Below are 18,372 nucleotides of genomic sequence, written 5' to 3'. Positions count from 1 at the left end.
AAAGTTTAATAAATTTAATATCCTCTCAGAAGACTGATTTTTTTAGACATAGTAAATTAAACATCAAAATTAAAAATCCTTCTTTCATCATAAACTCTGTCAAGAAAACTAAGGGCAGGTCACACACAGGAGGAAATGGTTATTACACTCATATATCAGGAAGGACTTTATCCAGAAACTGTAAACAACTCCTGAAAACCAATAAGCAAAAAGACAACCAAAGCACAAAAGGGAAACCACTGCAGACCTGTGACGATGGCCAAGCACTACACAGTAGTAATACTGATGAGAACATGGTGCTCTGGGGGCACAGAGCTAATACTGATGACAGGACAGGAATATCGATGAGGATATGGCTACTTGAACTCTTTCACATCACTGACTGGAGTGTAATATTGTACAGCCACATTGGGAAACTGTCCAACAGCTTCTTACAAAGTTCTGGCCTTTTGAAATGTCATGTGTATGCATTTATCCAAGAAAGGACATAAACACACACACACACACTCATGCACACTTATATAAGAATATTCAGGGAGAATGTATTCATAAACTCTCAATAACTGGGAACAGTCCAAAATGTCCATCACCAGAAAAATAAACAAATTGATTTATACTTATACAAAGAACTATTCAGCAGAAAGTAGGATGAACTAATGACCCAGATACATCTTAAAATAATTGTTAAACAAAAGAAGCTAGACATATCAGAGTAGGTGCAATGTGATTCAATTTGTATGAAATTCATGCAAATGCAAAAATAATCTACAATAACATGTAGTATAATTTAGTTTATATGAAATTCGTGTAAAAACAAAACTAATGTATTACACCAGAAGTCAGCACACTGGTTTCCTGTGGTCAAAGGTTGGTAAGGATTGACTGGAAGGGGTGATAAGGGACTTTCTGGGGAGATGGAAGTATTCCATGTTTTGATTTGCATGGTAGTTACTCCACTGTACACAGTTATTAAAACTTGTTAAATAGTACACTTAAGATCCATATGTTTCAAGGATGCAGATTTTATTTTGGTTAAAAAAGAAAGAAAAGAAGCATTTTTATATGCTTCTTATAAACTTGATCTCATTTCTTAATAATTCTCATAAATACATTCTTTCAAACTTCCTGAAATTCTCCAGTAAATCAAAAAGGCTTATCGTTAGTGAACCAGTTTCCTTAATTAGTAGGTATAAAATTTGACATTTCCAATTATTTGATTCATGTTTTGTTTTAAATTATTCAGAGAACCTTGCCATGTAGTCGCTAATAATGATAAATGTATCTAGCAGTTGCTGGGCTATTACCGGTAGACCAGCAGTCTTCTACAGATGTGGCATGCTTAGCTCATTTGATCTTATAGCACCCTATACACAAAGTCTTCTTGCAATCCCATTTCACACATGAAGTATCAGAAGCACAGGAATTTAGGTAATTTGCCCAGGATCACATGGCTTGTAAGGAACATAGTTCTCCATCACAATCCTAGTAAGAGGGCAGTTCTGATGCTACCCAGTTGACAGTGCATGCCATTGTGGGGTTATTCTGCTCCTTTTAAAGCCATCCAGTATTCTCAAAAAATGCAAACAGCACCAACTTTGCTAAATCACAGATTTAAAGTAGGAAGGAGCCTTTCTGCTTCTCTAGTTCCATCCCCTGACACTCTAAAACTGTAGCCCTTGCAACTGTCCAACTCGTGGGAGTATCATAGGTCCACACAGTTGAGCTTTCTTGAGAAATTGATTTGGTTGAACAGGGTAGTTCAGACCTAGTGCCACTCTCTAGCCTAACCATGTTCTGTTCACTCCAGGGTCTAAAGATAAATGAACAATAAGCGCAATTTTATGATATCCCTTTTCCCAAGCAGGTACTGATTCTATCCCTGTTAGAGACACAAGGTAAACCACAGTTAATGCCTGTATTGATACTAAGGAGTGAAATGTAAATACTTTGCAAAGCTGGTACTTGGTGGTTTCTTTCTTTCTTTTTTTCTTTCTAGTCTTGATATGTGTGGTGCTCTTTATTAATTCTAGTAATACACCCTTAAAATGAAATTCAGTGACACTCAAGGCTTTTACCCACCTATTGCTTGTTGTACTTTTTTTAGGGAATAGTGGTTATTTCCCACCAGATTCTGTCATATCCTGCTCATTTTTCCTCCTTCAGAGTTGTAGCATACATCTAACCCTAGCAAATAACAGAAGGATCTTGTGTTTCTTATGTGCATCAAGGATGGCGATTTCAACCCCAAAGCAACATGTGCACACGCACGTTCATGTGTGTGTGTGCGTGCACACACACACAAAGTATTATCTACAGCAACTAAATTAATCCATGCTTTCTTAGGAGACTTAAAGGTCATCTTTAACTTTAAGCATAAAATTTGGCATCAATGATGGGAGACTGGTTTAATATACAACAGTTTTCAAAAGAAGAAGCTTACGGTTAAGCACTAAAGAGTTGATTTATTTAGATATCCTACTGGACCCCAGCAACAGGACCACCTTAGACGTGGCTGTGTTGTGCAGTATCTTGCCACTGGAAAAGCTATTCATTAGCATGGCTGTGCTTTCACCCAGCATGTCCTTAAGTTTAGTAAGGTGTACCCCATTTCCATGACTAATTTCAAGAGGACTCATGTTGCCCTGGTAATGAAGCCATGATTGGAAGGACTGAGGCAGTAATCAATAGAACCATAATTACTATTTATAATAGAGTTTTTCAGAATACCAATAAAATCAATGTAGTGAAGTACAGTAATGAGTAGGAAAGCAATTAGTATGAGTAATACTAATATCGGCAATCTTTTCATGGAGCACTGGCCGTATGGTAGGACCAGTGCCCAGAGCTATAGAAGCATCTTCTCTTTTCATAGTTATCACTATTGTGCCCATTTCACAGAAGAGGAGACAGGATTGAACAGGTGATTGTCCTGTATGGCCGGCAATGTGAGATCTAGATGCCATTCCCTGGAAGCCCCAAAGGTTTCAAGTCAACTGAATCTTTCCACACCATGAAGAGGCTTTGGGGGCTTTGTTTTTGTATTTTGTTTGTTTGGTTTTTGGTGCTGGGGATCAAATCCAGGGCTTTACAAGTGCTCTACCACTGAGTCATGCCCTAGCCTTGAAGAAAATTCTCATCCCATGTTTAGAAAACCTGATAAATTTGATAGGGGAGTAAACAGTTCCTCGTGATCATCCTAGTTTTTACAAATAAATTATCTCTTTTTGCTGAAATGAGAATAGATGGAATTAAATGGCATGAAAAGTCATTCTGTTCTGCACCCCTAGAACTTAAAAGTACTTTACCAACCTTACTTTTGGTGGTTCATATTCACATGAATATACTCTATGGAAACTCTACTAAATATTTTCTGTAGTTAATAAATCCAAATGTCTTGTCCTTGGAAGGATTTTGCAGGGAATTAAAGAAGAAACCATTCCATGAAACCCTTCAGTTTCATATTTAGTGGAAAAATCTTTTTCTGTGGATTTCTTTTCTATAGATTATTTTGTAGAAGTAGAGACATTTTATCTTTCAAAACTAATCTCTAAATATATTTTTTAATTTTTCTATTAGTTGCTCAAAACATTACAATGATCTTGACATATCATACATTTGATTCAAATGGGGTATGAATTCTTATTTTTCCACGTGTACAGATTGCAGTATCACATTGGTTTTACAGCCACGTTTATACATACAGCCATACTAGTGTCTATTGTATTCTGCTACCCTTCCTATCTAAATATATTTTTAAATAGAGAAAATGGATAATTTTATATAAAAAGTTAATGTTGGGAAAAATTTAAAAGTTAGGGCTTATGAAAATCTTGATTAATATTAATACTAGAGGTATAGGTAGATTATTTCAACGAGTAGCACATGAGAAATGAAAAACAATAATAGATTATTACAAAGATTTATCTTTTGTCTTATATTTTCTGTAAATACTATAAATCTACTCTTAGATGCTTATGTATAAACATGCATAAAATCACCATTCACTTAATGAGGCTAGAAGCAGGCTATCATTTAGTGACAGTTATCCCAAACCCTTTGTTTTGATAGAATCAAGCATTTTCTTTAATATAATTTCAAAGAAATTTTATTTGGCTTCATTTTTTCAAGATAAGAGGTAGCAGATTATTGGGTTTTTTTTTTTTTTTTGTCTTTTTTTAAGGATTGCTGTATTGTAAGTTCTTTTAGCTCAGAATGTTTTATATGTTTCCCTAAATGAAATTTCACACCTGCCCTGTAGTAGTACAGGCTGGGGGGAAAAAAGAAAAAGAAAAAAACGTAAAAGCTAGGCCAGTTCCCTTTTCCAGACATTGTTCTCACCATATGTGAGGCACTTAGATGTGGTTGTGTGCCCATTTTTATATCTTTTTAACAGTAGCTACCCAAATCCCTCCAATGACAATGTCATAGGGACAATGTGACTTAGGAACATGTGGATACAGGGATACATGTTGTGAATTATGTATACCTTGTATAAAAGTTTCAAGGCACTCTAGTCCCTGAACAATATTTACAGACTGCTAAACACCCAGAAAATAGTAACACCATGATTAATGAAATGGAGGAATTTGAGAATTATGAAAGATTAGAAAATATATGTAAGTACCAAGAAAAACTGAGTGAAGTCAGAGTCATGATCATATCTGTAGTAGGTGAAAGAACTGAGAGAAAAATGTGTGAGCCACAAAATCAGACCAGCTACAAGAGAAACAAACTTTCAAAAAGGAAAGTCAATTGAGCTAAATTTTTGTCACTTGATTTTCTTCCATTATATGCTATAGCTTATAAATGGGTTAGATAATATTCCATGGGGAAAGTTGTATGTGTGTGTTTTAATCCAGAGTTGAGCATTTTAAGCATTTATAGCTTAACTTCATTCTGAAGCTTTAGAAAAGCACATTCTGGCGTCGTCTACTTAAGATTTATGGATTTTTAGCAAATTTGTGCAAGATTTTGTCCAACCCATCAGGCTCTCAGTCCCCCAAAGGATATTAATATGTTATGGAATTTATGGGCTGTAATGTTTCAGTTTCAGGCCAGGAACAGAGTTAGTTCTAAAGTGAATAAAATTTCAGACAAGGAATATTTCTATTTTTGTTTCACTTTAATCTTGGACTTTAATTACTGAGAGGATTTAATAATAGGTACCAATCACTTTAGCACTATATTAAAATCTTTTACCATGTTAGAGGATTATGCTTATAAATACAAAATATTAGTGCCATATGTTTGTAAACACTGGAGGAAAAGTCATGGGAAGAGTAAGCAGACAGTTTTAAAATTAAATGCCACACTTTGAAGAAGCAAATAATAAGTTTTCTTTCTTGAATCGTTCTACCTCCTTGTTTCTTTCATTCTTCATATCCATACATACAGTCACAAACATTGCACGGAATGTAGGAAATTTAACACATCATGTAAGGTCTTAAATATATTTCAATGTGTACTTAATTCCTTTTATAAATCTATTGTCTTCTCTGATATAGTAACTAAAATTTACCCAACAATGGCAGATTGCTTTGATAGATGTGATAATGTTTGCAGGCCTCTGTCTGTCTGAATATATATCTTCATTTTATAAAGTATTGGAAAGTCACCATTACTACATTGGTCACTCAATGGATCAGATGAGAGTCTATTATCTTTAATGCAATTGATTTTCTGTACTTCATTTATGTTGTAAGTTTTGTTCATTGGTAGACTTTTAAAATATGCCTCCATATTTCCTTTTGTGACTTAAATGCCATTTTTTTGGTGTTCTAATGCCCTTGGTTGTTAATTCCTCTTAATACACAATGTAAGACTAAAGAAAAGCTAAAGATTAGAATTCTCCTGTGTGTGATACTGTGTGTATGAAAAAGATCACTGGTTTTAGTTCACTTTTAGACATGAATGAAAGAGCATAAAATATTTCTAAGACCAGAATAAGAATTTAGGCCTCAAGACTAGATTCCTTCTGACCTTTTTAAAATAGTGACCATAATTCCAAGTAGACTGATAGGCTAAATCAGAAGTCTGTACCTGCAGTAAGGTTAGAGTTTTCTTTGACCCACATCTGTGTACCAGTCCAAAAGAACAATCAGTGGAGTCACAGGAATGACTGTTTCCAAAGCTGACATCTTAGATTATTGTCCTTCTGAAGCAGAGAAATCCATCTATTTGAGCCATCTGCCCTTGGGATGAATGAACTAAATTTCATTTATGGGAATTACTGGGTTCTTGGTCACACTTTTTAAATTTCAGTTTTGCTTGTGAGGCACTTATCCTTTTTAACATAAAATATCCATGCATTTTGTTCTCAATGCTCATAAATATGCAAAATCTGTACCATTTGATCAAGTGGTGATATTAAACTGGAAACCAAATAGTGAGAAAATTTTAAATCAAGGGGTGCTTACCTTACCTTCAGGTACAGAAGCCTTCAACAGGCCATTCTATACCTGTTTCTGTGGATTTCTAAAGTCCTCAGAAAGCAGCTGGAATAAAGTTACCTGTGCTGTGTAGGAAGTAAGTCATTATAGAATTACTGCAATAGTAAATATATATATATATATATATATATATATATATATATATATACACACACACACACACACACACACACACACACACACACATACATATATACATATTAAATAATATAAAAATAGAATAATATGTTTCCTAAAAAATATTCCAGCAATATTTTGGTCACTCCATTTAAATGATCACTTAGAAGAGTTTTGAGATAAGTATTAGCATGTGACCAATAGATACTCCCATAATATTTTGGAATTAAATTTCCTACATTTCTCCTTGCATGGTTTATTTTAGTTACAATCCATCATGAAATCATATGACACTTATAGACTTCTAAATATTTGTCTACTGCTTAGTAATATTTGAGAATACATAAAAATTGTTTATTTTATTTAAATGATCATCTTCTAAAAATATCATGAAATGCTTATTTGGCGAGTAACAGCATAGATGCTGTAAAGATTGCATTAGACATGACCAGGTCTCTTAACATCTAAAACAGGAACATAAAGGAAAGTTTTAAAAGAGAGATAATATAACTCCAGTATTTCTGATATTTTATTCTTAGAAATATGAGTAACTAATCATGGTACAAGAAAATATGTATGCTTAATAGACAGAATGGGTGAGGTTTACCAGGTTTAAAGTGCAAATCTGGTTTTATTTTATAGCCCCAATATCTACAACCTAGAGCCTGCATTTCAAAGATCATCTTAGTTCTGACAAGGGCTCCTATTGAATAAAACATGTCCCTCACTCTCTTCTTTCTACCTGGGGAGGGCTGCCTCTTGCCTGCTGCCTCCTCGATATATTCTGGCCTTCTGGTCTACTTAGGTGGGGACAGCTTGAGACCAACTCACCAGCACCTTGAACTGAACTGCACACACAGAAAAACGTGAGACCAAAAATTGGCAGGCAGTGTATAAAAGACTACAAATCCCAGAAATACAACCAGATGCTGGCTGACTGGATGGAAGGAAGGATAAAGGGAGGAAAATAGGTAGAGAAAAATGGATGAAGACAGGGAGAAAAAGAGAAAATGAAGGGAGACTAGAGCAAGAGCTGAGAAGACCGTTGCCTGGAATTATAACTGGGATTCAAAGAAACATTGAAGGCTTCCCTTTTGACTCAAGTAGATTTTTTTGTCACATTTTCCCCAAAGTCACATTTTAAATTAATCTTATTTTCCCATGAAAGTAATGTGTCATAATCTTGTAAAAATAAGGAAAAAAAAAGGCCAAATTTACAAAATGCAATCATACAAGCATACTTAAGAAGGAGGCCAAGCTCTTAAAGCAATAAATGTTAAGGGCAAAGGCATAGTTTATATGGTGCCATGAATCCAACCATACAATTTGCCTCAGTCTGCTTTATATAAAACTACAATAATAATGTAATAGTTTAGCATTAATGAAGTGCTTAGTGCATACCAGGCACTCTCCTAAGAACTTTTTATGTATTAAATGTTGGATTTTCACAGCAATGATATGGGGTAATTACTGTTATTGACCACATTGTGGAGATAAGGGAAATGAAGACCAGACAAATGAAGTCATTCTTATATCCTCATTTGATTTTTTACTGGAGAAGTGGCCATTCCAATAGCTATAACCCATTTTCAACAGTCTTTATTTTTCTTTCTCCTTCCTTCTTTTCAATCAAACATAGATGTAAGTAATTTTGATAGATATACATACAGACCTAAGCCCCAGTCCCAGCGAAGTGACAAGGCAGACATATAGCCTCTGCCCTCCAGGAGGCCAAATGTTAATTCTTAGACCATGTTTTAAGTTAATTTTCCTTGACTTGAAATCAACAGATTCTTTTGGAATTCTTTCCCAGAACGCATAACATGAAGTAAGAGGAAAGGGAAGTACATACAGCTCGTTGTTAATTGAAGAAATATTGATTAGAAGTTCAGAGTTCAGGCTCTGAGGTTAACCTGCTTATGTTAGAGCCCAGTACCATCTGAATGAATAGCTTTTCAACCTACAGCTCTTAATGTCTCAATGCCTTGGATTCCTCATCTATCAAAAGGGAATCAAGAATGCCTACCTTTTGGGTTTGTGGATCTTTGATATTTGCAAAGCAGTGCAAATATGCCTGGCACATTATAAACGAATGTTTATATTATGAGTTACTCTTTAAATATGATACTCTTTCACTAGTAAATTTCTGTTATGTAAGGGAGACTTAGAGGGTTTTGAACATTAGATTTGGAGAAGGACTACTGAACACCAATGAGTCTCAAGCAAAAAGTAAACAAAAATATAAAAGATGGTAGAAGGAATAAGGAGCTCATGTTTTTTGCTTTATCCAGACTTCAGTAAGTTTGTATGGACCTCTTGTACTGATAGGGTAGTCATGCTTATTTCTTATTAATGGAAATTTAAAATAAAATAAATAAATTTAAGCTTATTCAATGAGGTTAAATATACAAAAATGTTTAAAACATAGAGACATAGCATAAAAATAACAGAGGAAAATTATTAGTGAAAGGATTGGGAACCACTGCTCTGGAACTTCTGTGGGTCTTAAGGAATTATGTAACGATTCAAAAATACCAATCAGATTATCTACTAGGATACAGTTACCTGCTGCACATAATTTGGGAAGCTCTCCAAATGCCTGAGTAATCATCAAAGATTACAGAATCTTAAAACAAGAGAGGACTTTGGAGATTAGTTTTATTCAGTTGATTGACTTTGGGATGGATAGTTATTACTTTAGAAATTAAATTCCTCCTCTTTCTAACTCTGAAAATGTGCATCCCAGTGGCAGACATCTCCGTAGAAGTTAGAGAAAATGCTATCAGACTGTGGCACAGTGGAATATTTTCATATGCTGTGGTTTTTCCCTTTAGATAGTGATAAAACTATTTGAGGGTCATTTAGCATCCATCTGTTATACTTTTAAAGAGCATTTCAGTTTAAAACAGACCTTGAAAATTATACTTTGAGCTCATGCTCAGATTTTCTGAAATGTGTCACCCACCAAGAGCCATTTAAGAAAATTAAAATTTTCTTAAACAAAATTATAAAAAAAGAAATTTTCTTAAAGAAAATGAAAGGGGAGCTCCTGAAAAGTAATTCATTTTCATTGTTTGTTTTTTTTTTTTAAGGAAACTCTGTTAATTTAATGAGAAAAAAAATAAAGTTAAATTTATAATCCTTTTAGAATAAATACTTTTTTATTGAACAGATTCAAACTATAAATCTATTTTTACTCATTAATAATATGGAGTTTTCATTACCCACGTAACCTCTAAAATCGGTATTATGGACAAGAAAATTTGAACAGGAAATAAAAAGAAATCTGTGTTACTTTATTAAAAACATAAATTTCTAAACAAATGAAAATGTGAACTTAAGGATTCACATCTGAAGGCCCTGACAGCTGGGATCTTCTTTCAGCTTCGACAGATGACAGTGCAGCTGAGAAGAAAGGGGGAACCCTGCATGCCGGCCTCATCGTTGGAATCCTCATTCTGGTCCTCATTATAGTAGCGGGCGTTCTTGTGACAGTCTATATGTATCACCATCCAACATCAGCAGCCAGTATCTTCTTCATTGAGGTAAGTGCCAAGTGTAGCATATAAAACCCATGGCGGTCCGTGAACTGTATCCATTTGCTAACTCCACCTGCATTTAATATTTAGCACACGATTTGTCAATTTCAAGTTGGCTGATCTCACCCACATGCGTACACATGCTTACATATTGATAGATTGCTTTCATATGATGAGTTCAGTATCCCTTTTCTCAGAAGCTTTTAAAGAAACAAGCTATCTCGCCTGTTACAGATCTAAAGGAAAATAGAAACCATACATTTTGGGTCCTATTCTACCAAAGATGTTAACCAGCTGTTTTCCTGATCCTAGGAGGAAATCAGCATATCCTGGAGGCTCTTGGAATTGACTTAAAGCATTTGATGTATAAATACTAATTCTGTGTTGGCTGGTTTTATGATACAATATGCTGGGCCTGCTCTCAAAATACTTTCAAACTATTTAGAAAAAATGGGGGGTTTTCATTAGAGAATGTTAGATATGAAAGATGATGGTATGCGCTATTGCCATTTTGCATAGTGTGTGTTATTTATATGTGTGTATGTAAATACACACACTCCCACTCATACACACACTAAAACAGAACACCTGTTGAATCAGTGCTTTCTTTATGTACAGAAAGTAGATGTAGTACCAGTGCCAGGAACAAACAGGTAGAAGGACCAAGAACTATATTAGGGACCAGAGCCAAGCCCCTCACAGAAAGCTTCCAGTTTGGAAGGCTGAAACTAAGGATCTTAGAGGGATAAAGGGGAACCAGTGGATAAAGTCAGTGTGAGTAGGTCACTTCTCTCATCCCCAAGACTGGGTTGGTTTCCTATGTTCCCTGTATGAACAGCTTTCACTCCAGCATCTTCAAGGGAACATTCCTTTTCCAATGCTAAATCATATCAGCAATACTAGAGTAAAGCAATCTTCTCTTGCAGAGTTTCAAATATGTTAGAGTTCAACTCTAATTCATTAGATCATATGCAGAAAAGTTGCTTGGAATTTTATTGTTGACTGAGAAATTATAAGCCTTTTAAAATACAAAGTTAAAGTGACCTTTGCCCCTTCTAATAGCAAATGAATTTAATAGTTGCTTTAAAGTCCTATTTGTGTCTCTTCTATCTGCAGAATAAAGTGTGGTCTCCTTCAAGGTCTTGACAATCCAGATCTTATCTATCATTTAAATTTTTATCCCATGGCTCTCTATCTGGACTTGGAACTAATGACATATGTCAATCTTAGCACTTTTCCATATACAGCCCAAATGCTCCATGCCACAAAGACATTTTGCTCATTCTATTTTCTCTACCAATAAATCCCTCCCCTTTTATCTCACTTTTGAATTCAGGAACCAAACAACTTTTGATACCATACGTTTCCTTAGACTATCTTCTATCTGGGTAGCTGGACAAGATCTCTCTTCCAACTCTGAAACTCTATCCTTAGCAATACACCAGAACTGTTCTCTGACATTTACCTTCCTGTTTTGCATTAGAGCTAAATCTGTGCATAATTCATTCCACCCTATAAGACTGATAAATTCCTTCAGATCTGGATTATGTAAGTCAAATTTCTTTCTTAAAACAGTATGGTATTCTATCAATATTTCCTGGAAAAAAAATACATAAAGAAATATCCAATTGCATTTTAAACTTCCATTAAAATTTTATATAAGATATATTCCAGACATGACATTCTTATTTAATATTATCGGTATTGGGAAATTATCAGGCATTACACTTATTTGGAAAGATGTTATTAAGTTTGGTTAATGGCTCCATTTTCACAGAAGAAAGTGGACATCTTACTTGAGATTCTGAATGCTTTCCTCAAAGAGCAGATAATGACAAGCTGAAAGTCTCAGTGCCCAGCCAGACATTGGCCTGCTGCTGCTGTGAGCCCTCATACATGGTTCAGCCTTTTAATATGAAGTGCATTTTATTTTATGGTGCTGTGAAAAAGAGTATGCTATGAAATAACTGATGAGAATTGTATTAGCAGCAAATTGTACAGTGCAGAGAACATAGTTAAAGCGTTTACAGCAATCTTTGTGTGACTACAAAATGACACTCTAAAATAGCAGGGGTATTTTTCCTTTGCATTGGCCTCTTCTTTTGGCAGGAGTGGGTCCCAGAGATTGAACTCAAGGGCACTCGACCACTGAGCCACATCCCCAGCCCTACTTTGTATTTTGTTTAGAGACAGGGTCTCACTAAGTTGCTTAATACCTTGCTTTTGCTGAAGCTGGCATTGAACTCGCAATCCTCCTGCCTCAGCTTCCCGAGCAGCTGGGATTACAGGTGTGTTCCACCCACCAGGTTTGCATTGGCCCTTTTGAATTAATCTCAATGTGTAGGTAGCTTATTCATGCACATATAAATATACAAACGTTGATTCATTACATGTAAGATGCACCACATACTTCATATGTAGAATATTAGAGAGAGGGGGAATTGTAGACATAATTTAGTCCTATACCCTTATAACACAGAGAAAACCTGAGGCTCGGAGGGGTGGAATGACTTATCCAAGTTCAAATAACCTTAGTTCTCAGAGTCACTATCATCTAAGTGACACAGAATCATTCTGCAGGCTTCCCACTGCCAGAGTCTGCTAACATCATTACCTTCACATCCTGGCTATAGTCTGGCAGCTCAAGTGGCTGGTAGGCAAAGGATTTCTGGAAGGTGATAATGATAACTTCACCATTATTAAAATGAACCAACTGTTTGCAAAATCCAAACATAGACTCATGATGACTGCATGGTCAATTCTTTTCTCAAGTGACATTTTTTAATTTTATTATGAACTCTTTGTACACATGATTGCAATGGCTGTAAAACATTCCATTCAACTTTCATTCAGTAGCTTATATTGATTGCCTCTTTGGCTGGCAAATGGTAATTTAGAAAGCAGAAGGGCCTCACATGTTCCTAGAAGTCAAAAATAACTTTTTTTCACCCTAATTTAAAACTGTGTATTAGTTTTCTGTTGATACTATAACAAATTGCCACAAACCTAGCAGCTTGAAATGAAACGTTTTACAATGCTAGAAGTCAGAAGTCTAAATTCAGGCTCACTAAGTCAAGGTATTGGCAGGGTCAGCTCCGTCTTCAAGGAAGCTGTTATCTTGCTTATCTTGCCATTTTGGGCTTCTAGAGACTGCCTTGTGTTCCTTGGCTCATGGCCTCTCCTTTGATCATTCCAAAATCTGTTTCTGCCATCACATTGACTGCTAACTCGGAACCTCCTGCCTTCTTCTTATAAGACACCTGGTGATTACACTGGATCCATCTGAAAAACCCAGGATAATTTCCCCATCTCAAGGGGATGGGTTTGGAGATTAGGACACGGATAGTATCTTTTGAGACCATTTTTTTCTGTTGAACACAGACTGCATCAAATATAAGACACATCATGCACTACCAATTAAACTGTGGCACATCCTTGTCTGTAAGGTATGCCCTAATTTTAGTGACATCAAAAATATGACCCCATATGTATCTTGTATATTTCACAGTGAAATACAGACTGCAATAAACACCTGTATAAATTAATTCCTGTGTCAGATACTGCGTATTCTGTGATGAAAGTTAATGCCTCTGCCCTTGTAAATGTACCAGAGCTCACAAAATCAATGTTACAGAGCCTCTTTCTCAAATGGGCTCTTCCCCATGATAATGAGCTGCATTGTAAACATGTTAATGATAACAGCTAATTCATTAAATTCATTAATTCATTAAATTCACTAATAGTTTTGATTTACACTTCTCCTTTTATTTAATCCTGATGAAGACCCTATGAGGTATTAGCATTATTTCGATATCATAGACGTGAAGACTGAGGCATTCAGTCACTAGTGGGTGAGTATTTGAGTCCAGCCTCTCCAACTCCAGAGACCACACCCTTAACCAGTAGGCTGCCCTGTCTGTTTGTTAGGATAATTTTTTATAAATTATAAGTAGAAGTGTAGGATGATGTATATCTAAGGACATATATTATTTCCTTAGAACAGATTCCCCCAAATAGAAACAAAGGAAAAGAACAGTTAGAAGGCATTTAATAAATATTGCCAAAATCATTACCCAAAGGTATACACTCATTCATATAGCTATTGTTAAGAGTCAAGTGATGACAATACTGACAGTGGCTGTTACCTATGTATTTTATTCTTGCAGAAAATATATACTGATTATTATTCATTTTGTGAACACTGACACTCTTCTTCATATAAAATGTTTATTTTGGGTCTTGGCTTTTAAACTTCTTGTTTGTAGGAAGGAAACGAGATAATAAAGCAAATCATTTCCCCCTATAAACTGTATAATTAAGCAAGTGAATTGACTGTTTACATCTCTTGTGTCTTCACGTACAGGGTCAGGATAAGAGTGCCATCCTCCTCAAACATCCAGTGGCTATCCAATCTGACAGAATAGTCTATTTCTCACTAACTTATCTTCTATAATCCTCCACCCTCCTCCTCTAATCTTAGACTGAACATTTTTGCTGACTTTTTTACTGAATAGCTTGCATTTTTTGTTATCCATCTGGCTTTTCCCAGTTACTTTCAAAAGGGTGTCTGATTTTGACCAAAATCCATCATATTATACATGTCTTAAAATCTTTTTTAAAATGCTTAGTTATTATCTTGAAACAAACTGACAGAATAAATATTCAAATAAACTAGTATTCTTTTGTTTTTAGTAGATTTTGATAAAACTAGTGTCTCTTTGGAGAATTCTTTGTGCCTTAAGTTCTACATTAAAGCTAATGATTGCTGAACTTTCCTAGGCATGAATTCTATGATTTATTATAAACTTCATTGTTGCATGAATATAGGCCACAGAGACCAGTGTTTGCACTGTTTAATGTCTGGAAAGACATGTATATAAGATACATACTGAGTTTGGTTTAGATATGAGGTGTCCCCAAAAGGTGAAATGATTAGATTATGAGAAGTAGACCTGGTCATGGATTAATCCACTGATATGGATTGATGGTGATAATTGTAGGCAGGTAGGCTATGGCTGGAAGAAGTAGATTGCTAGGGGTTTGCCTTTGGGGTTTACATTTATTCTATAGTGAACTGAGCTCTCTCTTTACTTTCTGGCTACCATGTCCTGAGCAGCTTTCCTCTGCCACACTCTTCTGCCATGATGTTCTGTCTCACATTGGGTCCAAAGCTATGGAGTCATCTGACCAAGGACTGAACCTCTGAAACCATGACTCAAAATAAACTTTTTATCCTCTAAGTTGTTGTCACGTGTTCTGGTCACAATGATGAAAAGCTAACAAAAACACACTGGATTTTAAAGTTAGAGTACAAAATAAAATAGAATGTAAATTATTTCAGTGATAATTTATATATAATTAAATGTCAAAATGATAATTTCTTGGTTATATTGGTTTAAATACATTATTGAATTTAATTTCAATTATTTTTACTTTTTAATGTGACTACTGGACATTTTTTTAAAAATTATCTACATGGCTCATACGATGTATTTCTTGCAGGATGCTGATTTAAAGAAACTACTGAGAAAGGGGAATTAGAAAGGCATTTTGATTCTTTGCTCTTTTTTAAGTAAGAAATCAACTGATTTTCAGCAAGGTAAAAGGGAAGTAATTAGAAACTTGAAGAGGGAGAAGGCTACCAAAGCCAACTGGCATATTGACTATTCACTCATTCATCTATTTTAATATTTGTTCAGCTCCTATTAGATATCAGACATCTAAGATACAATAGTAAGCAAACCAAACAAAAGCCAATCCTTGCCCTCATGAACTCATGGAGCTTACATTCCAATAAGTAAAAATAGATGAGGAGCATATTTTAAGTTAGGTTTGGATTTCACATTGGATCTTTAGTTTTAAAAAAAAAAGTTTGATAAAATGTTACTTTTTTTTAAGTACTAAGATATGTATCTACCAGGTGTAGTAGTACATGCTTGTAATCTCAGCGGCTTGGGAAGCTAAGGCATGATCACAAGTTCGAGGCCACCCTCAGCAACTTAGAGAGACACTGTTTCAAAATAAAAATAAAATAAAAGGATGGGGGAATGAAGCTCAGGGATACAGCACCCCAGGGTTCAACCCCCATTAACAAAATCAAACTAACTAAAAAAGATATGTATTGACCAAATAACTGGGGATATCAAAGTTTGTAATGATCTTTATGTCTCCACTTGCAATTTGATAATAAGTAGGATTATTATTATCATCACTTTATCATGAAGACTTTTATAGACCTCTGGAGATATATATATATATATATATATATATATATATATATATTAGTTTTTTATAATAAATGACAGCAGAATGCATTACAATTCTTATTACACGTATACAGTATGATTTTTCATATCTCTGGTGGTATATGTTCACACCAATTCATGTCTTCATACATGTACTTTGAATAATGATGTCCATCACATTCCACCATCCTTGCTAATCCCCTGCACCCTCCCTTTCCTTCCCACCCATCTGCCCTATCTAGAATTCATCTATTCCTCCCATGCTCCCCCTCCCTACCCCACTATGAGTCAGCCTACTTATATCAGAGAAAACATTTGGCATTTGATTTTTGGGATTGGCTAACTTCACTTAGCATTATCTTCTCCAACGCCATCCATTTACCTGCAAATGCCATGATTATATTCTCTTTTATTGATGTGTATATATGCCACATTTTTTTTATCCACTCATCCACTGAAGAGCATCTAGGTTGGTTCCACAGTTTACCTATTGTGAATTGTGGTGCTATAAACATTTATAGTTTATAAATGTTTAGTATGCTATTTTTAAGTCTTTTGGGTATAAACCAAGGAGAGGGATAGCTGGGTCAAATGGTGGTTCCATTCCCAGCTTTCCAAGCAATCTCCATACTGCTTTCCATATTGGCTGTACCAATTTGCAGTCCCACCAGCAAATTAAGTAAAATAAATAAGTTAAAATATTACTCTCATAAGCAATTAGTTTCCCTGAAGAAGTAAATAGTCTCCACATTCTTAAATTGTTCATACTGGTTTGAATTAGAAGTTACAAGATGTTTTTTATAATAAAACCTGGAAGTAAATGTCAAAATACCAGTTATTTTTCATATCATGGTTTAAAGTTCTCATCCTTTCTGGTGAAAGTGCTCAGTATTCTCTATCAGCAAAATTATATGATGTCAAAGAAAAAATAACCTCAGCATACATGCAAACTAGTGAGTCTGTAACTTTTCCAAAATAAATTGTATGAATTCCCCAAGTATCCACCACAAGTACTTATTCCTGAGAGTTTGTGTTTTATCTTAAAAACTTGGAAAAATTTTTGCATTTTACTCTATAATATATACTGTATACAATAGAGTATATAATGTATAATGTTTGATGTAAAAAAAATGATAGTATACAATCTTCAACCAATATTAACATTCTAAAGGGTTATTCTCTTTCTGGGAGAGATGAGGGTAAGTACTGGGGATTGATTGGGGGCATTCGACCACTGAGCCACATCCCCAGCCCTATTTTGTGTTTTATTTAGAGGCAGGGTCCCACTGAGTTGCTTAGCACCTTGCTTTTGCCAAGGCTGACTTTGAACTGAAGATCCTCCTGTCTCAGCCTCCCAAGCCACTGAAATTCGTATCTCTTTAATTTGTATATCCTTGGCACCCCAGTTGTATAGTTCTAGTTATTATAAAATCCAAATAAAATCAGCAGAGACCTCAGTTCCTAAGTGGGAAGTATCTTTTCACACATCTGTTGGAGCCCAGTCCAACATAGAAATGGAGACGTAGGATGGTATAACAATATACTTGGGTCATAAGACACCTGCTACAGAGCCAGGGCTTCAGCTCAGGACCCCTCATCCTAGTCTGGCAGAATCATAGCAAGAGCCCTTTGATCTGTCTACCAATCACAAGGGTTCCCTGTCCCAAGGAATATTTGTGGATAACAAGGACTCTTGGAGAATGTGATACAAGAAATTCAGGCAGCTGTGGCCCTCAACTTTTCCTGGCAATCCCTAGTGCCACCAGGAAAGAAGCCAGAGAAAGGAGCCAGGCAAAGATTCAGAGGCTGCTGCTTGGATGGAAAAAAAAAAAAAAAACGTGTTTACTAAAAGTTTAACATCTTGCTGTGCAGCTGCTAGCTGAATAACACGTGGGAGTCTGGAAGACATGATCCCTTGACTAACCTGTATGGGAAATAGAGAAATAGTTTCGTAGATCCACAAATCTTTTCTTTTTTTTTTCTTGAAGTCACACATTTTTTTTTTTTTTTTTGGTAACTGAA

General features: G+C 35.3%; 1 protein-coding gene across 1 annotated transcript in view; it reads left to right on the top strand.

The window, feature by feature from the left end:
• The window catches only part of Plxdc2 (plexin domain containing 2), a 420,433-nt gene that overhangs the window by 383,294 nt on the left and 18,767 nt on the right, over positions 1–18,372 (top strand). Inside the window, exon 13 of the mRNA XM_046423047.2 lies at positions 9,951–10,111. Within this exon, the coding sequence (XP_046279003.1) occupies positions 9,951–10,111 (161 nt within the window). The remainder of the gene's footprint in view (positions 1–9,950; positions 10,112–18,372) is intronic.

This window comes from Marmota monax, unplaced genomic scaffold (assembly GCF_021218885.2).
Source record: "Marmota monax isolate L192 unplaced genomic scaffold, Marmota_monax_Labrador192_F-V1.1 WCK01_AAM20220418_F8-fsc00098, whole genome shotgun sequence".
Taxonomy (NCBI): domain Eukaryota; kingdom Metazoa; phylum Chordata; class Mammalia; order Rodentia; family Sciuridae; genus Marmota; species Marmota monax.
Note: the sequence above shows the minus strand (reverse complement) of the source record. Positions and strands in the feature narration are given on the sequence as shown.